The sequence below is a fragment of the Malus domestica genome, chromosome 12 (assembly GCF_042453785.1).
Source record: "Malus domestica chromosome 12, GDT2T_hap1".
In the NCBI taxonomy this organism is placed as follows: domain Eukaryota; kingdom Viridiplantae; phylum Streptophyta; class Magnoliopsida; order Rosales; family Rosaceae; genus Malus; species Malus domestica.
Window position 1 is genome coordinate 31312244 of NC_091672.1, and position 23602 is coordinate 31335845.

General features: G+C 34.6%; 2 protein-coding genes and 1 long non-coding RNA gene across 10 annotated transcripts; all 3 read left to right on the top strand.

Moving 5' to 3' along the window:
- Positions 1–394: 394 nt before the first annotated feature.
- Positions 395–6712, top strand: LOC114820080 (uncharacterized). 4 transcript variants are annotated; one of them, XR_011574265.1, is made up of 8 exons: positions 395–767; positions 848–1601; positions 1722–1819; positions 2058–2233; positions 4198–4318; positions 4568–4732; positions 5398–5513; positions 6404–6712. It is a non-coding gene; the product is annotated as an uncharacterized lncRNA (long non-coding RNA). The 4 variants fall into 4 exon arrangements; XR_011574266.1 differs by having other exon boundaries at positions 395–1601; positions 4122–4318; XR_011574263.1 differs by having other exon boundaries at positions 395–1601.
- Positions 6713–13363: 6651 nt separating this feature from the next.
- On the top strand, positions 13364–16310 carry LOC103451141 (auxin efflux carrier component 5-like). Its single transcript, XM_008390581.4, has 5 exons — positions 13364–14448; positions 14591–14676; positions 14807–14964; positions 15752–15828; positions 15993–16310. Exons 1-5 carry the CDS (start codon positions 13763–13765, stop codon positions 16063–16065), a joined length of 1080 nt encoding a protein of 359 aa, XP_008388803.1. The 5' UTR covers positions 13364–13762; the 3' UTR covers positions 16066–16310.
- Positions 16311–19110: 2800 nt separating this feature from the next.
- Positions 19111–22966, top strand: LOC103451142 (uncharacterized). Of its 5 annotated transcripts, none has more exons than XM_029090219.2 (14): positions 19111–19554; positions 20127–20249; positions 20369–20428; positions 20521–20616; positions 20741–20851; positions 20967–21085; positions 21169–21270; positions 21377–21493; positions 21656–21724; positions 21819–21885; positions 22004–22057; positions 22139–22237; positions 22323–22373; positions 22474–22966. In XM_029090219.2, exons 1-14 carry the CDS (start codon positions 19540–19542, stop codon positions 22567–22569), a joined length of 1179 nt encoding a protein of 392 aa, XP_028946052.1. In that variant the 5' UTR covers positions 19111–19539; the 3' UTR covers positions 22570–22966. The 5 variants fall into 5 exon arrangements, with proteins under 5 accessions (XP_028946052.1, XP_070666044.1, XP_070666045.1 ...); XM_070809943.1 differs by having other exon boundaries at positions 22004–22061; positions 22143–22237; positions 22474–22849; XM_070809944.1 differs by having other exon boundaries at positions 20744–20851; positions 22004–22061; positions 22143–22237; positions 22474–22849.
- Positions 22967–23602: the final 636 nt, after the last annotated feature.

The following is a 23602-nucleotide window of genomic DNA, read 5'->3' on the forward strand; positions in this document are numbered from 1 at the left end:
TCATGATTAATTTTTTAATGTAAAAATGTAATTTTTCGTTAGAATGAATACTACCGCAAGTTTTTTTGTTAAAGTTTCCTATTATTATTATTATTATTGGAGGACTTACATATAACAGTAGTCATGTGACATTCTTTTTTTAAATAAAACAATTAAATTTATATATATTATTGTTTAAGTAAATTAATACTTCAAGTGATGGGGAAATCATTTTATATAAATTACTTTTTTATTATCGACATTATAAATTTTGTGTGTCGATTATATTGGGACCAATTTATTAATAGTATTGGGACCATAATATTACTTTAGTCTAAAGAAAGCATTGGATTTGGCACTGTTCCTTACTGTTCATGCACCTGAATTTCAGTTTAATTACAACCATACCATTACTTTAGTCCAAAGAAAGCATTGGAAATGGCACTGTAGAAATGAACAGTGACTTGAGAGTTATTTACAAAATTGCCACCGCCTCTTTATTCTTCGTTCGGTGAGCCGTGCTTCAGCCAAAACAGGTGCTCTCTCCATTTTTCATCTCTTCCATACTCAAACCCTAGCCGCTCCACTTCTCGCTCTCATCTCCCTTCGTTAGCTCTACCTACAACTCAAAATCTCAACAAAACACACTTCCCCTTCTGCATAAGCTTTCTCTCTCGCTTTGCTATCTATGTAAACCCGAGAGAAATTCCATGGAAACATCACGCCTGCAAACGAAGTTGCAGGCCCACACACAAGCAAACTCCATCTGAAAGCCGAAGAATCCAAAGGTAAATCCCTTCGAACTCTTCGATTATGAACGTCCATCGTCTTCCTCCTTATCTTCTTCTTCTGCTGCTGCTTCGACCAGTAGGGATACTTGAGGCCCGAATCGAACGGTCAGGGTTTTGATGGAGGGTTTGGCGGGTCCGACGATCCGATTTTGCCAGCGCCGTCGGAGATGCTGCCTGAGAAGGGCTTCGCTCTCAGAGAATGGATGAGGTAGGGTCTCGAATTCTGATTGTTTTCGATTGAACCGATAGTTCTGTATAGCAATTAAATTTTGACTCTTTTGTGCAATTTAGTTGAAAGTTGTTGGTTTTGATTTGGTTCTACTCTTTTAGTTGAAAGTAGTCATTTAAGAACATTTTAAATATTTTTGGGGTAGAGCAAAAGTCCAATTCGAACTAGAGGGTTGAGCGGGATTTTGGGGGTAGGGTTCTGAGGGAATGGGCCGCGGTGACAGGGAGAGTGCAATTCGAGGGACAGAAAGAGAGAGGGTTGTGTGGTCATCAGTCCTCTTTTACCTCCATGATCCATTAGCTTTTTCTCTTTTGTGCTTTTTTCATTGTCATAGACTCTAATCTCTCTCTGTTTTTTCTCTCTCTAAATTGGTAAAAATAACTTCCATTTTTGTATTCATTGAACAAAACCCAGAGAGAATTTCTCTCTCAAATCAGTTTTCTTTGATTCATTTGGTAAAAACCCTTTTGGATTTAGAGGCAGATTAAGGGTTTTGATTTGGGCATAAGCCATGGCAACTCCAAAACCAGAAGAGATAAGCCATCCAGCAATGGACCAACTCCAAGGATTAGAGTAAGGCATTGACTCAAATCCCTCTTGGGGTATGTTTATTTTTCACCTTTTCTCATTTATTATTCATCTTTTCTCAAACCCAAATCTCGACTTTTTTGTTGGGTTTTAAAATTTCCCCAATTTGGTTCTCATTTTTTGTTTGAAAACAGGGGAAACAATTGCTTTGGGTTTCCAGCACTACATTTTGGCCTTGGGAACCGCTGTGATGATCCCCACATTCCGTGTTCCTTTGATGGGTGGTGATGATGTGAGTTGATTTTGTATACCACTTTCATTCAATTCTTATATCGTTGTGGCCTTTGTTCAATTGGAGACTAAATTCAAGTAAATTTTGTGTATTATTATGCTAATTTCTTAAAAAAGAATTAAGCGTCAGTTTCGCATAGCAAAAATGGTCAAGATTGATTTTTTTTTTTAATGTTTGTGTATTTTATATGGACTGATATGGATGATGAATGTGCTCCTTATTTGACTTAATTGATTAGGGTGACAAAGTGGGAATAGTGCAGACTCTGCTTTTTATTCAAGGAATCAGCACACTTCTACAAACATTATTTTGAACCCGATTACCAACCGTAATTGGAGGGTTTACACATTCGTGGTCCGAATAATATCCATAATTCATGATTCACGGTTGATGAAGATTGAGGACAATCATGCGGTATGTTCAATTTTTATCTCACTTATGCATTTAATTTGGCTTTGTGCAACTTGAATTGTGTTCTTTTGTTGACACTTGATAGAAACCAGGCTGAGTCCATTCTTTCCCCTGCACGAATGCATGAATAAATGTTTTAGATTTTAATCATTGTGACTGGGAACATGTGCGTCTGTATAGATGATTTATTGATGAATTTCATAGAGTTACTTTGTAAATCCTTGCCAAATTTTCGTTCAGCTACCAATTACTTAGTTTGCATTCCTTCATAATATTGTAGACAAAAGTTTCTCAAACAGCTTTAACAATCTACCTTACTACTAATCTGGTGGTTTCTGAGATATATGTTGGCAATATGCTGATTAGTATCTTTTGTTCTCTCCCCTTCCATCTCTAAGAATGAATGTTCATATATCTCAATTTCAATTTTCATTGTTCACATATATATCTCAATTTCAATTTTCATTTGTTTGTTTTTTACCCACACTTCATTTCATCTTCAAGTGCTTTCTTCAATTTTTATTTGCACTTTGTATTGAGTAACACAACTATTCATATTCCCATTAGATAAATTGTCAGCCATCACACTGAACAAAAAGGCTGGTTTCTTCAATTTTTCGTTTCTTTTTCCTTCGCTTTAGAACGGGAAATTGCATTGTCACTTGGGGTTCGCATTGTTAGTACGCAAAGACACACTGCAAACAATTTTACTTTTTATTGTAAGAAACTTGAGTTATTTTCAAATGTGAAAATAATATACATTCCCTTATATTCCAACGGGCAACAAGAGAATAATCTTTCTTACAGGAAAAGAATAGATCCTATGTTAGGAAGATACAAAGCTGGAGTATTTGCCAGACAAAATTGTGAGCATTCTTTTTTTTTTTTTTTTTCTGAGGGAGAATTCTTACCACTTTTTTTTGTTCATAGAAAATTGTTGCTTATTTATTCTATGGAAATTATTTTTAAAGCCGAGTAAAGAAGAATGGGAGACAATAGTCATTGAGTGTGAAAATTTTAAGCATTGAAGAAGCAGAAGCGGAAAGATTTAGACTTAAAAAACTCAAAGGGTTGCAAAATGTGGTGTCTTCCTTTCTCCTCCTTTTCTTTTGCTGTTTGGTACTTTTCTAGGTGATGGGTTGGTTTCGAATTTCTGAGTTTAAAGCGGATCAAATTTTATTTCTTGGGCCAATATCAATTTTAAATTTGATTTGAAGTTGTATTTTGGGTCAATGTTGATTTTAAATTTCAGTTTGAAGCTCGATTTTCTTGGGTTAATGTGAATAGGAACTATGAGCCTAGAACTGCATTGGTTGCTTTACTGAATGGAACAATACAATTAGTGGATAGTAACAACATCCTTTCCTACTTTCTAAAGCTCAGTATCTTTATTTTTGCTCAGACCGGCTCACTCCACTCTCTCTCTCTCTGTGTGATTCTCTCTGATTCTGGGTTCCATAATGCCATTTTTGCTTCTGAAGAAACCTAATTGCAGGTTCCTTTTCCATTTCCAAGTTTCTGTTATGCTTTGTGCTGCTGTATTTTCTGTTGTTAATGAGGCTCGATTGAAATATGCATCATATTTTTGAAACTTTTTATCTCATTGTTTTTTGAGTAATTTTCTGGAAGTGAGGTTGAATACCAATTGTTGCTTCTTTTGGCTTGCATTGTATATAAATTAAGTTTATTCTGACTATTGTCTTAGGTAAAGGGAATAATAGTCTTAAGTAGATTGCTGAAAAGTAACCCACTGCTAGCTTTCTTTTTTGTAAATTAGTTTGTGAGACTATCAGTTAAAACTCATTTCAAAAAGAGATTTTCTGCTCTACATATTTTCTTTGAATATGCATGTTGGATATGGTGTGCATTGTCTTGCTGTATATTGGTGTAGGTCGTGATGTCATTCCACGAGTGTGGAGGCGATGTCGGGGATGATGTACTTATCCCTCTTTCTCACTGGGTGACAGAAATTGGCCAAAAGAATCCTGATATATATATTTTACTAATAAAGAAGGGAAACGCAACACTGAATGTCTCACTTGGGGAATTGATAAAGAGCGGGTTTTAAGAGGCCGCACTGCTGTTGAGGTATAGTATTCTAGAATTACTTAGTTATGTTGGTCTTTTATTTCTATGGATTGTCATATCTCCTTTCCTATATTTGTCTTCTTTTACATGTTCCACTCATGTTTTAAAAGAAACTATTGCTAAACCTATTCCAACTTATATGTTCTATATTTCTAAGAATTTGTATGCTCTAAGAATCAGACCCTATGCATTCTTACTGTTTAATGCTGAGAGTTTCTATTTTATTATATTATAATGGAACCAATGCAGGTTTACTTAGACTACTTGAGGAGCTTCAGAGTTGAATTTGATGAGTTTTTTTAGGAAGGAATAATATTAGAAATTGAAGTTGGATTAGGTCCGTGTGGATAGCTACAATATCCTTCTTATCCTGAACAGCATGGTTGGAAATATCCTGGTATTGGTGAATTCCAGGTACCTTAATAAATGGTGATCCCTCCTTTCATTAGTGGCATGCATAATAGCTAGGGACTGACGGTTATTTCTAAATATTAAGTTAATAGCCCTTCATTCATCTGTGGTTATATTTTATTACGGAAATCTACTGGTTTATATTATTTGTAGCAGTCCCACAAGATCTGCTTGCAGTCAAATATTAGTATTGATTTTTCTTTTCTTTTATGCCAGAATGTGTGGTATAAATTCATTCTCGATTGGTTTGTATTGAAAGTTTGTAACTTTGATTTTTGTGTTTTAGGGTTTACTCATGTGTATTATGACCTAATAAATGGCCACTGTGCAGACGCAAATGTGCTTAAGTGTGTGGTTAACTGTTTTTTATATGCTTTGTGTTCTTTGGATTGGCATGTTTAGTTGTTTTGTTTGGGGTTCTTGGGGTCAATCACTTTCATCATTATTAGACTCGGGGGGGGGGGGGGGGGTGTTTATTTCATTGGAGAAAAAGAATACATGTGACTGTTTGCCTAGGTGTATGTACAAATTTACAAATACATAAATTTTTTGATTGAGTGTAAGAAAGCGGTGTTATTTGATTGAATAATGAACCCCTAACCGTAGGTTATCCTGTATTTTTCTTATCAATATTGTTCTCATGGCTTTATGTATTCTTGATATTATAGTGAAAAATTAAAGATATTGGATTGGGGGGAGGATAGCTGAAACTGCTGCTCTTCGGGCGTCGTTTCAGCAAGAGGTTGCTGTTTGGCATAAGCTTGACCACCCAAATATCCCAGAGGTATAATTAATATATATTGGTTCTTCATCTCAGTGTGCATAAAGTCAAAATAGCTTCAGATGAAAACTTTGATACCGTTTGTGGAATTGATATCAAAGGCAGATTGTAAAACTGATATCAAAGCCAATAGTAAGTGTCTGGGGGCTTCTTGGTATGATAGTTATGTCTGTTCTGTGTTTGTTTTATTTCCGTCTGTTCTTAGAGCGTACTCCTTATCCTTTGATATGTAATTTGTGTTAGCTTAAATGAAAGGTATGTCTCTTCTCAAAAATGATGAATCCAACATGTTACTCTATGGTCTTTAAATCCCACGGTGTGTTCGAAGTGCTGGATGGGTTGTGCTTTTACAAACCCTAATAAAATTATATTTGAATCATGTTGTCTGATAACTCTGTTTTTCCTTTTTTCCTGTTTGTGGTTTTTAGTCTGTCATTTAATTGGTGTAGTTTTGCTAGGATCTCTGTTCCAACAGTGTGTGATTAGTGCTAATGGAATTTCAGCACTGTTTCTGAGCTGTTGTTCGAATTATTGTATTATACATTCAATTGAGCCAATGAAGCATGTGTGCCAACGAATTTTTAAGAGTTCGGCTTCGTTTTCTCCTTTGGTCTTTAATATTTAAGTGTGAGGCACCTGGTTGTTGACTAATTGAGTCCCTTCTCTAAGTTTTTTAGTAGATATTGTGTAATTTGCTTTTATGAGCATTTCTTTAAGCTGTCAAGTTCCCAAAATGTACAAGGAGATATCAAGTTTAACAAGTCACGAACTGTGATCAATCCAAATGCAGTGAAATTAGAGATTTTACACTTAAAAACTCAGTTAGCTTTAGACCATAGGATTAGCATTTTGCACATGTGAGTATCATTGACCTGCTCATTTTATTTTTCTAGGTAAGAAACAAACTGTCATTGAAGGGAGAAGAAAGTGTACAAAAACAAAGTTTCTGTAAGCTTGCATTTATATGCCTAATATTTTAATTCCTTTTCTTGGCATTACCTATTGAAATGGTTGCCTACACTACAGGACACATTTGTGTGAACTACATGTTTCTTCTGTTTCTTAAGGAAACAGAACTTTTTTGGAAACCATATCTTTCTAATCAAAGACGTTCAGTTTCTTCCCACTCATTGTACAATGTGTTTGTATGCTAGCTCACTTGAATGTATATAAAAGCAAAATTGCTTATCTTATCGACCTCATTCACTCATGTATCATTTCATAATTGTGTTGAATTTATTCAATTTAAATGTGTTTATATGCATTTTTTAGTTAAACTACTATATTTTTGTTCAATTGACTGCAACTCATGCTGCAGTTTGCTTCACAAACCTCTACGGTTAGCTTCCATACAATACGTTGCAAGTTTGAGGATATATCTACATCTTAATTTCTGCTCTCTGGTTGCTTCAAGTTTGTAATTTTACGTGCTACACTGCCGTTTGATTTGATTATAAAAATGTAAAACAAAATTTGTCCATGATTTACAAATTTTTATTCAATTTTTGATGTTTTTCCAGTGTAAGGCATATGTTGCACAAGTGAGGTACGTAGACTGCAGGGCATATATTTTGCCGTCGTAACTGCAAGGGCAAAATATGTGTAAACTGCAGCTTGCATCTGTTTCTTCAGTTTTGTATGTAAACAAACCTTCTGCTTATATTTGCCTTTGAAAGGTTGTGGTTACAAAATTAGCTACTTGAACAAGTCCTCAACACTTTCTATTTTTAATTACCTGTTGAAATGGCTGTCTACACTGCATGACACATGTTATATATGTGAACTAAATGTTTCTTCTGTTTCTTAAGGAAACAGAACTTTTTTGGAAACCATCTCTTTCTAATCAAAGACGTTCAATTTCTTCCCACTCATTGTACAATGTGTTTATATGTCAACTCACTTGAATGTATATAAAAGCAAAATTGCTTATTTTATCGATCTCATTCACTTATGTATTCCTTTGTTTGTTCATAATTGTGTTGAATTTATTCAACTTAAATGTGTTTTATTCATTCGATTACGCCCGAAACAGTTGGTTCCCGTGGCAACGCACACGGGCCTAATATCTAGTCAACATCTAATTTAAAGTCCATTTTTGGGGTCAGGGATTGGAGATGACATGACATAATCACATAAGTATATTCGGAATTCCGATTCAATTATCAAAAGATGTCCAGATTTGACTTTATCATATTTAACATTATTTTCATATTTGACCCAGAAAAAAACATTTTTCTTTCATATTCCATGAAAACAGATTATATTTTCTTAAATGATTTTTATTTTCTTGAATGCAAATAAGTGTTTTATTGTATCTTAATTCGAGATTACTACAAGTGTAAGATGTATGAATGATGAGGAAGATTTTATTTATTTTGAACAAGAATTTCAAAAGCTAGTAGGTGACATTTACATTTATAAACGTGAATTAGATCAGTTGGTCAAGATAATGTGCTCGCTGTATATGCGAGTAATTCCAAAAATTAGATGGCACTCATATGTAACTTAATATAGCTTAGGTATTCATTTCATTTTATATACAATGGTTACATTCTTTATTTTATGACAATATAAATGAATTGTAGGGTAAATCAGTGAGTCTTTCCGGTCCCCGGAGGAATGGATAATTGTGGTTTGCCACCAGTTGTTCATTTTTTTATAAAAAATAAAATAAAATAAAGTTAGGGTAAATCAGTTATGTCCATGCATATGAAAAAGGAGTACTCGAATTTGAAAAACCATTGGGTCATGAGACCAAACCCTAATTGTAGACTTCTACTCTATATCATATTCATCGAACATGGGCTCAGTTTGAGGAGTGAGTCCATAAAGAAAGTAAGAGAAAATCAAACCACTGAGTTTTCTTCATTAAAAATACACATTGAAATTACAAAACAGAACACGAGCCCTTAAATTTTATTAGATTAAATAAGCTAACGGCTCTTGTTATGACGTGGAACTTACACCTCATTGGAGAAAGCCTCGTGGAACCACTGGCAGTTGGATCCTTGCGGAAGCCCAAAACTCAGTAGATTTGGGGTGAAAAACTTTTTGTCCAAGTTCATATTACGTGGGCTTAAAAAACCAACCCAGATTAACCCACTATATTAGGCATAAACTCAACTATCAATGAGGATGAACCGAACAATTCTTGCAATCCGAAGCTCACATTTTATCACGAACAATTTCAGAAATATTATAGGACTCGTTTAGATATGTTTTTAAAATAACTGAAAGTTTTTTTAGAGAAAATGTTTTTGGGTTCCAAAAGCACTTTAAGTGCTTTTCCAGGATTTATTAGCATTTTTACTAAGAATTGTTTCCTAAAATATTTTCACCAAAAGCGCTTTCAGTTATTTTAAAAGCACATTTAAACAAGCTCATATTATATTTGTATATCATTTTGTTTAGTTCATTTAAATAGAAGCAAAAAACCTACTTGTATTTATATATCTCGTTTATATTAGATAAATAATTCACGGTACAAAAATTGCTACATCTCTTGATAAAATGAGAGCTTCTAAAGATTTATACTCGGGGCACATAATAGGGCAACGTATCAAGATTCAGGAATATATAATAAAATTGCTGGGTGAAGAGATTAGATGCCTAATTCTCTAAGGAAAAAAAAAAGGGTTGTAAATTGTAATATGCGAATTCCATGCATCATCATCAAGACTGCCTCAGGTGTTTGTTCTGATTGCTACAACTGCAGCACCCACCACTCCTATTTTTATTTTTTCAACCACCCAAAACCCTGGTCAGTCATAGACAAGAATATCAAATTAAATATAAACAGACACACACAATGTTACCATATATATAAAAAAAGTGCATCAATTCTTTGTGCATGGTTGCAAACACTATGATATATTCTGCCACATATCATAAAGCCACGAAGCTTTGAGTAGAATATTACGAATGGTTTAAATTTAGTAGTGCCCAATTAAGCCATTTCATGTATCTGATGTCACACATGATGACACTTGTCGTATGTTAAGAACCGCACATAATTTTTTGGCATTTGTTCCTTTGGACTAGTGTTACATTCTTGCATTGCATGCACTTCCTTTTGTCCCTAATATTTAAACGAAATTTTAAAAAGCGGGAAGAGAGAGAGGGAGCTAGACGAAGACAAGGGGAATAAGCACGCGCAGCACAATGCTCAAGCACTAATTATTCGTCTACATTTGATTCGCATTGTAATCTCACGATTTAGATTGTTTATTTTTAATTTTCAGTCACCATTTAAAGATTATACTTGTAACGAATTCACTTAAATAAGAAGTTTTTAAGCTTTTAGTTACTATTGTTAACCAAACGGCTTCAAATTTAATTGAAACTTTTACATAAACAATCTTTCAATAATAACCTAATTGGTTCTATTATGAGAATGGACCCACATAAATAATTAGAGGTGTAAAATTTTATCATAAAAGATCTCGGTGTTAATTGAAATGAGGTTAAAATATTTAAACTATTTACGAATATTTCAACACTTAGGTCCAAGGATTATCAGCCATTGTTTTTCGCTCTCTTTCCTTTTGGTTAGGGTTTCAGCAGCCAATGTCACCCACCCACCAGTCACCATACATAAAGATAATGCATGCACTCTCGCTGCCTTGATCACAAAAACATGAAGCTCCATTAGTGTGCGGCGATAGACCGTTGATATCTTTATCGATCACTAGTATATTATGTGTATGAACAATATTTTATCGGTGAGGAGTATAGTGAGCATAAAGTAATGGAAGTCACCTCATCTTAAATCTCACCCTGATTGGTTAACAACTGCATACGCTTAGGTCAAAAGTGCGCACTTGTTTAGCATTCCAAATCGATATACTTCGACCGATTGATATCCTGTGCCCCAAATGTGATGGCAAACAACTAAAGCTAGCCGCTCTTTTTAATTTGAATACCTATAATGCAGAAACTTGAGCTCATAGTCAAAATAGTTAGATAAGTGTGCTCAATATTTACGTTCAAACTCTCATTTTCATGAGAAATTTATATGGGTACCAAGAACACAGGTCACGTTGTGTGTCATTCCTCGTGTTATACCAATGGTGGATGACTGGATTGATACATCCCACTTTCGCCTTATATTAATAAAAAAACGAATCCAAATGTTATGATTTAAGTGAAATAGTAATGTCAAGTGACCATGTTCCAAGTAACCAAAAAATGACCCTCTTTCTATATTTAGTTTAGCGTAAAATATTTGCTCAACTCTTAATTTTATATTAATTATGACCTTATTCCATCCAACTTATGTACATAGAAATGTACAAAAAAATAATTAACAGGGAGAACCAAAAAATATGAATATAAGATGACAAAGCAAATCACTAAGTAAACATGCTATTGACTTTGGTAATTAGTTGGTGGTTTTTAAAAGTAAATGTGTATTATATATGGAAGCCCTTACAATTGACATAGACAACTTGTACAATATAATTCTTTTAGAAGGAAGGGGGTGCTGCATTTGCCGTTGTGAAATGAAAGAAATGAATGAACAGAAACCAATGAAAAAACAACAGAAATCACAAAATTAAGGAAGAAATTAATTAAACCATTTGCTTAATTTCTGCTGGCCAAAATTGCCTAGGAATTTTTGTGGTATAGAGACATAAAGTACTCATAATATTTGTCTGTCCAGAGTAATTCAAGCTGAAGCTTTCCACAAAGGATATTAGAATAATATAATATATATGCACAAGACCGTCGACATGGAGCAAGTATCCAAAACCATCCACTTAGTTGCAAAAGGAAGAAACCCTACAACTCAGCCAACTAGTTCCACCGTTTGAAATCAATGCTTGCCCAAATAAAGCATATTTACATCCCATCATATTCAAAACGCAGAGGAAGCAGGGAATTTATGTATAGTCAGTATAGTTTGAATTCATACACTCACCTATCAAATGTAAAGCTGGCTATAACTATACCATGCATCAATGCAGTACTTATGGGTGGTTTGGGAGTGAGGTGCTTAAAAAAAAACCACCCATGAAAAAAAGCTGTGAGGGTTTTAGGTGTTTGGTAAACTGAAAAAAAAAAGGCTTATTTTGGAAGCTGCTGTGAGAATAGGCTGAAATCAAAGGAAAAAGCTGAAGCTGCTATTTGCAGCTTTGGAAAACTGGCTTTTTTTTCAAAGCACACGGAGCTACAGTGCTCATTTAATGAAAATACCCACTATCAGACTGTTTTTTTTTTTTCCAAAAGCACTTTTACAAAAAAGTTTACCAAATACTCTGCTGATTTATTTCACAGCCGCTTATTCTCACAGCACAGCCGCTTATTCTCACAATAGCTTTTTTTCAAAGCACAGCAATACCAAACCAGCCCTTAATCAAGTGGCCTTCTTTTTTCTTTTCATTTTTTTCTTCCAACAACAACAGGGTAATTTATAATCTATACATTTAAATACAAGAAGAAGAATTCGACCTGAGTATAAAAATAGAGTTTTTGAGAGTGAATCTCACATTGGAGAAAGTAGGTTAATATAAATAAGTTGAGGTACGTACTCTATATATTGTCAATTTATTTTATAGTAAAACCTAAATTTTTTTCATGAGCACATATATAGCAGCTTAATTAAGGCCAAGCATGCTAATCAAGTGGATTTCATTAATTTGCTAAGCTAATGAAGAAAAAAAAAACAGAGAAATGAGTTTAAGCCAGCACATGTTTATTACTTTGGAAAATACTCAGAACTTATTCCATATGCTGGTCGAGGGCATATTGTGATCACTGTCGCAAAAATAGTCATCTGGTTCGATCGAATTCCCAGATAATAATCCTAGTTGGCCTATTTTTATTGGACTTTATGTGACATGACAAGGAGCAAATTGTAGTATATTGTCTTTAGCTGAAACAATTTGTGCACAAATCTGCTTCTGAATTCCACAAGCTAGCTAGCATGATGGAACATTAGTAAGAACATTAATCTATATAATAATTTTAAAAATCCCAATTTGCAAAGGTGGGTGGAATTATTGCTGGACCTCGTTCCTTATTCTATATATAAAAAAACCCCATTGGTGATAGCAACTTTACAATTTCAGACACACTCACACGAAACTAATGTCACTACAAGGATGAAGAATCCACCTCATGTAGAGAATCAAATACACCCACCATAACCCATTTTTCTTTATGCAAATAACTATTAATTAATGCTTTAGTAATTATGGATGCGTTTGAAATTTGCAAGAATTTTACCAAATTTCATTAGGATAATGCTTCCTTCGTTCTCAATAAGATGGAAAGTTATCATTCCCCTCTAAGGTGACATTATTTTATCGTATAAATTCTCATAATCAGAATCTCGCTCATTCTCTTTATTATCATATAAAGATCCTCTTTACAAAAATTCATTCAATTTAAAGACTGTTCTGTTATCCATATAATCGTGTCATAAATATAACCAAAGAATAAAATAACTATTACTTTAGATAAGTCTAAGGGCATAATAGTAATTTCAATTTAGGGCCACTTTCTTCCTCCGACCATATTTTTTTATAAAGTAAAGCTATTCACACACCCTTTTTTACCTTCACACATCCTTGTTAATTTTTGTCAATTAATTTTCTTCAATTCAATCCGATTGACGGAAATTGAGAGAAGTGTGTAAGAGGTAAAAATGAGTGTATGGATCGTACCACCTTTTCTATGTGTCCATCTCTCCTTAATCTTATACACTCTCATGTATAACATGTGGCCTGAATCTAGTATAGCTATAATGTGTTTTCACTTGTTTTAAAATTCTAGAAAGCATTACCACAATATAAATAAATAAACACACACACACACACACACACACACACACACATATATATATATATATATATATATATATATATATGTATATAAGAATCTTGGTCAAATTCAAGTGTCTCATTTTATTTTCCCAATAATAAGTGATCGTTTACGGCAGTACTCTAAAATGGTGTATAATTTATTTCTCATGCGCTTAATTACATTGCATGTTACATCATCTTTGCAATAATATTGATCCCTCTTGTAAAACGATAAAACGAATAAAAAAGAGAGAAAGGAACAAAGTTGGCTTTCCCTGCATGCATATATATATATATATATATATAAGTACAATCAAGTTCATGAACATCGTCAATCTAACTGTACACAGTAGCACTGCATATCATTCTTCCATTATTAATTACCAGTAGTGCTCCAAGCTATATACTGTGCTAGCTTGCCCAAATATAATTTTTTAACACACTAAGATGATAGGGTGGGAAGATGTTTACAAGGTGGTGGCGGCTATGGTTCCACTCTACTTTGCCCTAATTTTAGGGTACGGCTCAGTGAGGTGGTGGGGCGTCTTCACTCCCGAGCAGTGTGGCGCGATCAACCGCTTCGTTTGTTTCTTTACTCTCCCACTCTTCACGTTTGAATTCACTGCACATGTTGATCCTTACAAATGGAACTACCGCTTCATTGGCGCCGACGCCATCTCTAAGGTCATAATCGTCGTGGTGCTAGTACTCTGGGGCAAGTGCAGCAGCAAAGGAAGTTATAGCTGGTCCATCACAAGCTTCTCGTTGTGCACGTTAACCAATTCCCTTGTGGTTGGTGTGCCCTTGATTAAAGCCATGTATGGTTCGTCAGCCGTTGATCTTGTTGTTCAATCATCGGTCGTGCAGGCCATCATATGGCTCACCATTCTTTTATTCGTCTTGGAATTTCGACGAACGGGGTCGATAGACATAGTTTCAAGTAGTACTACTGTCGACACTCGAGTTCAATCGGTTGATCCACAAGGGAAAGATGTAGAAGCCATGGAGGAGATAACAATAACTACTAGGCCTTCCTTTTGGTACTTGATGAAGGCTGTGTGGGTGAAACTTGGGATGAATCCCAACTCCTATGCAGTTTTTATTGGTATTGCTTGGGCTTTTATAGCAAACAGGTACTGATTAAATATATGCATCTATCTATATAATATGCAAGAAATTATTTATTAATTATACTTGAGTATTGATTAACTAAATATTTTACTTTTTTTCATATACTTCTCTGTAAATTAATTAATTAATTTATGGGTGCTGCAGGTGGCATATTGAGTTGCCAAGCATCATGGAAGGATCTGTTTTAATCATGTCAAAAGCTGGTACAGGAACTGCTATGTTTAGCATGGGTGAGTAATCGCTAATTAACCACACACACACACACACACACACACACACACACATATATATATATATATGTTAATGAATATATCTATACGGTAACGTTTTGACTCTATATATCATGCATGCAACGTGCAGGTATCTTCATGGCACTGCAGGAAAAATTTGTAGCCTGTGGGACGAGCCGAACAATAATTGGGATGGTTTTGAGGTTTATTGCTGGACCGGCAGCCATGGCGATTGGCTGTATTGCTGTGGGCTTGCATGGTGATGTTTTACGTGTTGCTATCATTCAGGTAGTTTACTTGCAAATTTATATATCTCAGAAAGTTAAATAATGAATCAAGCATGCATGGCCTATAAAAGTGGTGTTATATATTTAATAGAGTAGTGGTTGCATGTCATATATCGTACGTGGAATAACATAAAGGTTGTTCCGATGAGCTGCCCAGCAAATTAAGCGGCCAATTTCTTCTTCACTAATTAACATCCTACCTAATATTCCTTTTATTTGCATAACTAATTTTGAGAAAAATGAGCTTCCGTTTTGAGAAATTATATTGGGAAATGTTAATCACACATTTTCCTTTTCTACACATTCAATTTTAACATTGGCTTTCAAATTGAATGAACCAAACGAAAACAACAAATATATGCATCTCTAAAACAGATTGGACAACAATACAAACATACTCATGCACGTATATAGTATATTAATCAAGCTTTTTTTAATGAAGCTTTTTATTTAATTTTGAAGAACTTAATTTGATGCTTTCATTTATGGTGTTAACTTTCTGTGCACAAACTACATATATACAAATTAAACAAATTCAAATTAAGTAGCAGTACCGCACTGAACGTTTATGCATGCTCACTAATTTAAAATTTTAAATGAATTTTCAAATAAAATGATCGCATATCACCCTTCAACAAATCTCATAGCTTGTATTTGTGATATTCATAAATAAAATCTCCTTTTTGCATGATAATTTTATTTTTTAGATGATAAATGTTTTAGTTTTTCGGATCAAATGATAAATGTTTAATTAGATGAGATATCATCATTTATATTCAATGTTGCAGGCAGCATTACCACAATCCATTACCTCCTTCATATTTGCCAAAGAATATGGACTCCATGCAGAAGTGCTCAGTACAGCGTACGAACCTCTTTTTATACACATCTATACTCTTAAATTCTTGTACACTTTAAATACGAAAAAAATATAATCAACGTACGAGAAACACCGAAATATAATTTTCGGCAACAATATTTGAAATTGAATGCTTTTTATTCTTCTAACTTTGATATATTGTGTTGCAGGGTAATATTTGGCATGTTGGTGTCCCTTCCGGTGTTGATCGCTTACTATGCAGTTCTAGAATTCGTGCATTGACAACCGTCTCTCTCAGCTATATACATACATATGTGTTTCAATCAATGGATCGATCGAGGGGAAAGGGTTGCTGCCTTGCTGCTCCTCTCTCCTTAATTTGTTTTTTTTTTTTTTGCTTTAATTTGGTTTTCCATATATCAAGGTCACTATTGGGACTAATATTAAAATTAGTCTTATAGTTGCCAAAACTTGTAACCTAGTTAAAACTATCGTCCTAATCTAAAAAGGCTTTAATTAGACTTCAATCCTGAAGTTTTACGATAAATTAGAATGATTTTTTTAGGGTTGTGCTATACACACACCTCATTTTACTTCTCACACACCCCTTGATAATTTCCGTCCGTTAATCTTCTTCAATTTATCCGATCCGACGGTTGAAAATTAAAAAGGTGTGTGAGAAGTAAAATGGGGTGTGTGGATATCACACCCCTTTTTTTATGACAGTTTTGGTAATTTCGGAGCGATAAAAGCTCAAGTGGCAAGGTGAAAATTTATCCTCTGACAAAAATCACATGAGCAACTGGGATCTAAGAGGGAAAAACTTAAACTCAAAGGAAAGACTATTAATTCAATGGAAAACTTATCCTTTGATCTAATTATTTCAATCATTTTTGTGCCTTTATTAAAAGCCCAAATTCAAGAATGGGCTTTTCAAACTGAACTGGATTATCCAAGCCAATCAAAATTGGGCTGGAATTATAAAAGACACAGAAAATGATATAGAATAATAAATATTGGCTCTTTATGATTACGGACGAATGTCTCTTCAAAATACTTTGTTACCAATTTAGAGGATTCCTTGTTTATAATCAAAATCATTCATATAATAAATCATATTGCAAATATCATCTTTGCAACATGAACAATTTCAATTGTAAACACGAAATTTCATAAATTGATAACAAAGAATCATGAGGAGTCCTCCTCAGCCAATTGTTAATTCCTATGTATAAATAGGATGCGGATTGTCTGCCCTCCTATTTCGGTGTCTTTCTCATCCCCTCTTATTTTGTGCGATCACGGTTAAGCCACGTCAACATTTTATATTAATTTTTTTTATAGAGATAATAAGACAAAAAACAATAAGAATATAAAATGTTGACGTGGCTTAACTATGACCGGACAAATAGAAGGGGATGGGAAGGGCATCCAAACAGGAGGGCAAACAATCTGCCTCCGTATAAATAAAGTGTATTACTTGACAATGACATGAAAAATAATTAAGAGTAGGTTGTTTGGAAAACAAGTTGTGAGATATTTCTGTTTAGATTTCGGGTCAATGTTTCATTGAGCTTGTCAAGGAATGTTATTCTTTTCTCCTTTTCTTTACTTTTTACCTTTCATTTCTTTTTCTTTTATTAGTAATAGTATATGCAATATTTTTCTTTTTCTTTTCTATTGGAACTATTATTCCCCCTTCAAGTCATTAACTTGAAATTCTAAAGAAGAAAAAATATGCTCCTGACAAAACAAAAGGGATTAAAAGATGTCATTTTAAAAGGAAAACTCATTATTTAGAATCGAGTATTGAGGTTGACAATTTAGTATCGAGTATTGAGGTTGAAGACCTCTAATCCAACTATTTAAAATTTCACAATCCACAACAAACTGTTTGAGCTTATAATGTCATTTTATTCAATCACCAAAAATAAATGAAAACGTGTAGGAGACGAAAATTTTGTACCAGATTGACTTCTTTATAAACTATTTATTATTATTATTGTTGTTGTTTTGTTGTTTTGAGTAGAATGATAGCATTAGTGAGATGAATACTTAATTATTAGGATGAAGAAAATTAGTAATGATCAAATATGTACTAGAATGAATAAACATGATTGTTTTTTTTTTTTTAAACATCATATGCAACTATTTAGTATTGAGCTTATAGTGACCTCTTACTCATTTTTCCATATTAGAATGGAATGACGTCAAAAGTTTGGTGTACAGTAAATGTTTTATGCTATAAGGTTGCAATTCATAAGTAATTGTATATTTTATGATACAAAAAATATACATATAATATGATTATACAAGTCCCAAAATACAACCCCACAGTCACCCATCAATATATACAATAATAATTTGAAAGAAAATAAATAAAACCCATAACGTGAATAAACTTACATGATAAAAAACAAAAAACCAAACATAAAAATCTTTGCTAAGCTTTCTATCATGTTATTCTCATGTACTCAAAATTATTAATTATTAGTGAAATGTCGGAACTTTTCATAAGCACTTCTACGAGAAGGGCTCCTATGCACTTATGCTCGAATATAAAAATTGTATTAGTGAATGTTTAAGTGTTTCTCCGTAAAAGTGTATTTACGACTTAATAATACTTTTGATTTTTTTGTATCAAACATAATCACAAGCCCTTCTAGTAGTCAAAATAGAGAAGAGCTTGGCTATTTAAGATTAAGATAAGTTCATCCTAAAAATATTTTGTAGCTTATTCACATAACTTCGTTAGTTCATTCTTATGATTGAATGTTTATATTATAAAATACTCTGTAAAGATTATTTCTGTAAAAGATAAATTAAAATTAAGATCATTTAGTCAATTAATTATAGCAAATAGATAGACGGTTCATAATACTTTTATCAAATTCGTTCATCCGTTTTTTTATACACTTTGATGACTAAACAATCTTAATTTTAGTTGATTTTTTTTTACTGATTTTTATATTAATGATCTTTAATATGAACAATTTCGAATCTAAACACGAGGTTTTTATTTTTATTTATAACAAACGATATTATCTACACTAAGAGAGAGGGGTGGGGCTTAGCCTCAAATGAGCTAGCAATAATGCGGTTCAAATTCGAACGTAAGACCTCTCACTTACATATGAAAATGAATACTATTAGACCATAATACTAAGTGAGAGGTCACCAGGTATTGTAAGTAGTAACTTTTCCTCAGTCCTTGAGGAACAAGTCTTTCTCATCAAAGTAAGGTTTCTTACTTTTCCAAAAACGAGCCCCAAATCAGGCCAACAATAATTCTGGTTATATTCACACCAAGAGAAGAACAAAGATCGTGAGAGTAGTGCTTCCCCACTATTTATTTAATTTTATTTAAATAATATTGCGCGTGTTATTCGGTTGCATCTTAACAAACACCCTCTCTCTGTCTCTCTCAATAGTCAAGGCTCTTCCTTTTCTTCCTGCCTCAATTTGTTTGACAAGTCGACGTTGTCATGATTGGTGAATGGAAATCACCCAATCCGAATCCCCATGCTGATACTTCTGCTGCTTGTTTCTTCTGGGTGCCTGTGATCAATCACTCATTCATCCATCATCCTGCTTTCTGCAACACATTTTCTGTCCCCTGTAAAAAGTAAATACCAGAAAACAGAGCTCAGCATTCATTTTTCGTCAACGAAAACAAGAGCCAAGGACGAAAAGAAAGAACAGAAATCAGGTTGTTGCAGGATTTCTGTTTCTGGGTTGTCTCCGTTTTCATGGAGGATGAAGTCCTCCTCCGTAAGCACGCATTTAATACTCATATTATTATGCTTTTCTTGGTCACTTCTTGATTTTTGTATTTGACCAATATTGTAATTTGTTAATTGGTACTCAACATTTTGATCATAGAAACAGATACTTGTATTGTTTTCTTGTTTTCTTGTGATTTTTCGGGCCATGAGATTATCTCGAATTCATCCTTCTTTGAATTTCTATGCACATATTTTCTGGAAGTTAGGTGTTTCTTCTTGAGCTCTTGAGACAATTCGGAATCTTTATTCTTTCAGCTCTTGCTTGTTATTATTGGGGGAGGGGATTCCGAAGCGAGTCCTCGAGTTCAAGAGTATATACTCTTAACTGCTTGACCTACAAACCCTTGTAAATTTTAGTTCAATCATGATTACCCTAGCAGAAGGTAACAATTATTAGGTAATTAGGACAATGGTTTTAATTTCTATGCAGATCGCTTGGTTACAAGTACTGAATTTTTTTTTCTTTCTGAAAATGGCACACATGTTTACTTCTTTATCCAGCCATCTTTGTTATTTTGACATGTTTTTGTGCACTTCTTCGTTCCATTCTCTTCGCAGGTAACTTTACGTGCAGATCTGAGAAGCGGGAAATTGTGTTTTTGTAGCATTCTCCCGGCAGCTTCTCTGCTGTGTATACTGTTTCTCATAGTGAGTGCATACATATCATCAGATTACAGAGAGGTATGTGAATGCCATTTTTTTTTCCCGACTCCATTCTGTATTGTTGTGTTAACTCCAATATCTAGCTTACAAAATTATCACTTTTACTGACCTGAAAAATTTTGGGTCATGTTGCACAGAATTCATCATCGTTTTGGAGAGTCACAAACAATTTGCAGAATCTAAAGTACAAATGCATGGTTTGTTTATCGTCCCACACAGGTCTCATACATCTTTCCTATCAGATGAGTTGTTGAGATTTATTACTTTATAGTATTTTTATTGGTTTTAGAATCAGAAAAAGCCTTATGGAAGTGAGCCACTGCCTCGAGGCATTGTTGCCAAGACTTCTGATCTGGAAATGCGGCCGTTATGGAGTGCTAAAAAGGTAAGGTTTTCAGAATGATGAATGGAAGCTACTGAACTATTCAACTGATTGTGTAACATTGCATTCCTCCAAGTGACAGTGCTTCAGGTTTATCTAAATTTCGACTCTTACACTGTTTGACCAGAAGCCTTCAGTTAACTTGTTGAAGAAGAAAGATGCAAATTCCTCAACTAGTTTATTTGCCATGGCTGTCGGGATAAAGCAAAAGGATCTTGTTAGTAAAATGGTCAAAAAGGTATATCCTGTTAAACAATGCTCACAAAGGTAGTCCATACTAAGTACCGATAATTCTTTTTCATTGTTCATAGCTGCATAAGTAACCGATTTTCACTCGCTAATCCATGTTGCAGTTCCTGTCTAGTGGTTTCGTTGTGATGCTCTTCCATTATGATGGCATCGTCGATGAGTGGAAGGAATTTCAATGGAGTGACCAAGTTATTCATGTATCTGCAGTCAGTCAAACTAAATGGTCCTACTCTTTATCTTTGCATGCCTAATATCAATTTCGTCAAAGCTTCAGTATTGAAATTTGTTTTTCTGGTTGATGCCTAGGTGGTTTGCAAAGCGTTTCTTGCATCCTGACATAGTTGCCGAATATAGTTACATTTTCCTCTGGGATGAGGACCTCGGAGTTGACTATTTCCAGCCCCAACGGTATACACATTGTGGGGCTGGCTGCATCTCTTTTCACAAACTTATACATTATACCGACTGGTTATTAATCCCATTCTGTCAACTTGTTGTTTAATACTACTTTTAGGTACATATCCATTGTTCAAAAGGAAGGGCTTGAGATATCACAACCTGCACTGGATTATTCAAAATCAGAGGTGCATCATCAAATTACTACGCGTTTGAGAGGATCGGTAGCACACAGGTCTCTTACACTGTTAAATGATGAACTCCCTTGGGAAATATTGTTGAATTTAACATTATTCTACGTTTTGCAATGTTAAAATTGCTTTAGTAAGTTGATGCTGGTTAATTTCAAGCACCCATAATTTCAAACAACTTGATATAATTCATGTTGTATCTGCAGAAGGACTTACAAGTCAAGTAACAATGGGAAAGGTTGTTATGAGAGCAGTAGAGCTCCTCCTTGCACCGGGTAAAAACTGTGGTTTCCATACGATTGTTTAGTGTAGTTGCAGAAGTACACCATCCACTAATTAAAATGAAAATGTGCAATGCATTTGCTGCAGGTGGATAGAAGTGATGGCTCCTGTTTTCTCTCGAGCTGCCTGGCGTTGTGTTTGGTATATGATCCAGGTACGTGTGTTAACTTCTTTTGTCTGGGCCCCTGGAACTCAACTCAAATAGCTGGTTTTCTCTTCGCATAGAGTCAACGACGGCTTAGATTGCACCGGATTGATTATGTTAATTGCAGAATAACTTGATTCATGCTTGGGGACTAGATATGCAGATTGGTTATTGTGCACAGGCAAGTTCTCATGCTTTGCAAAAAGAACAGACCTGCATTCTTTCTTGTTTGATTTTGAATGTATATATAATGTTGCAATAGGGAGATCGAACTAAAAAAGTTGGAGTTGTGGATGCCGAGTACATAATCCATCACGGCCGCCCTACATTGGGAGGAGCCTCAGATGATCAAAATAATCAGGTGACGAAAGATAAAATTCATAACATTGTATTGCTGCAATCGCATTCTTTACATTTTTATAATGTTTTGGTAATTGCATTGGCAGGGATCATCATCATCATCCTCAAAATCTACAGGAAACGACCACAGAGTTGATGTAAGTCTCTTGACAGTCGACGCGGCAATATTGTCTTTAATATATAGTCTTCATCAGATTGATTAATCTGTTTTCTTTTGTTCTTGTTGTAATGTTGCAGGTGAGGCGGGAATCGTTCAATCAAATGAAAGTGTTCAGAAGGAAATGGGAACGAGCCGTCGGGAACGATAAATGTTGGATTGATCCCTACAAGTAGCCACAAATTAATTAGTGCTTGAGCGCTCCTATATATATGAATATCGTCATCCATCGTCCTTTATTTGGAGGAAGCTCAGAGCAGTTGGTGTAAAATTTGGAGATCTTCATACCTAACATTACTTCTGCATAAGACTTGAGAGGCAGTGACACACCCCGTCCCCAAGGAGGGTATGCTGGCCATCACGTGAGAGTGACGTAACCATTTACACAGTTCGGAAGCTTTAAAAAAAAACAATTACTAAGATGAAACACCCGAGGGTGAGTCCTACATTTGTGAATTCTGTCAGAACACCGTTGGATTCCTCATGGCCACCAAAGCTCTGCTATCTAGAACCTGGAGGGGCGCAAAACAAAATTGAGTGGTTCAGTAAAACAAGTTTTTCGAAAACCTTACATTTAAAACATTTCTAACCCCTCGCCGTAAAACCTGTATACTTTCCCAGAAATTTATTATAAAAACATAAATATATAAATCATCAAAACTCCGCTCACCATCTATCAACATAACATTTCAGAAAGAATATGCCATGCCATGCCAAAATATAATATGAATGCATCAATATAAATCAGGTGAAATAATAAATCAACTGGAGACCCTACCGTGGTCCTGTACGGCTGATTCTATAGCTCAATATCCCATCCAGCCGGAGTCACCAATTGTGACCTATACGGCCATGCCGGAGTCACCAACTGTGACCTGTACGACACTACACTGCACATAAGTCGGAACTATCTATAGTAGTCTGTACGACTAAGATGGTGAAATAATACGCTCTAGTGCTTCTCTCATCAATCATCTGTGCACATAATCTAAGGTCACCTACCAGTCGGAACCCCTCTAATGGTCTGTACGACTGGCATGTCGGAACCACCTCTAGTGGTCTGTACGACATCCATCTACTTGGATCCAAGGCGAGCGTGCGGTGTGGTGAATAATATAAGCACTAACACCTAGGGTGCAGGTTATGAGCTTCCAATGCAATTCACATAAAATAAATCCTATGAATAATGTAAAAACTCACCTGTGCGTC

Excerpts from the sequence above, each read along its gene's own strand:
- LOC103451141 (XM_008390581.4), top strand. The coding sequence starts at position 13,763 with ATGATAGGGTGGGAAGATGTTTACAAGGTGGTGGCGGCTATGGTTCCA. Across the intron at positions 14,965-15,751 it reads TACGTGTTGCTATCATTCAG|GCAGCATTACCACAATCCAT; the intron begins GTAGTTTACTTG and ends TCAATGTTGCAG. Across the intron at positions 15,829-15,992 it reads GCAGAAGTGCTCAGTACAGC|GGTAATATTTGGCATGTTGG; the intron begins GTACGAACCTCT and ends ATTGTGTTGCAG.
- LOC103451142 (XM_029090219.2), top strand. Across the intron at positions 21,886-22,003 it reads GTGTTTGGTATATGATCCAG|AATAACTTGATTCATGCTTG; the intron begins GTACGTGTGTTA and ends TGTTAATTGCAG. Across the intron at positions 22,374-22,473 it reads GAAACGACCACAGAGTTGAT|GTGAGGCGGGAATCGTTCAA; the intron begins GTAAGTCTCTTG and ends GTAATGTTGCAG.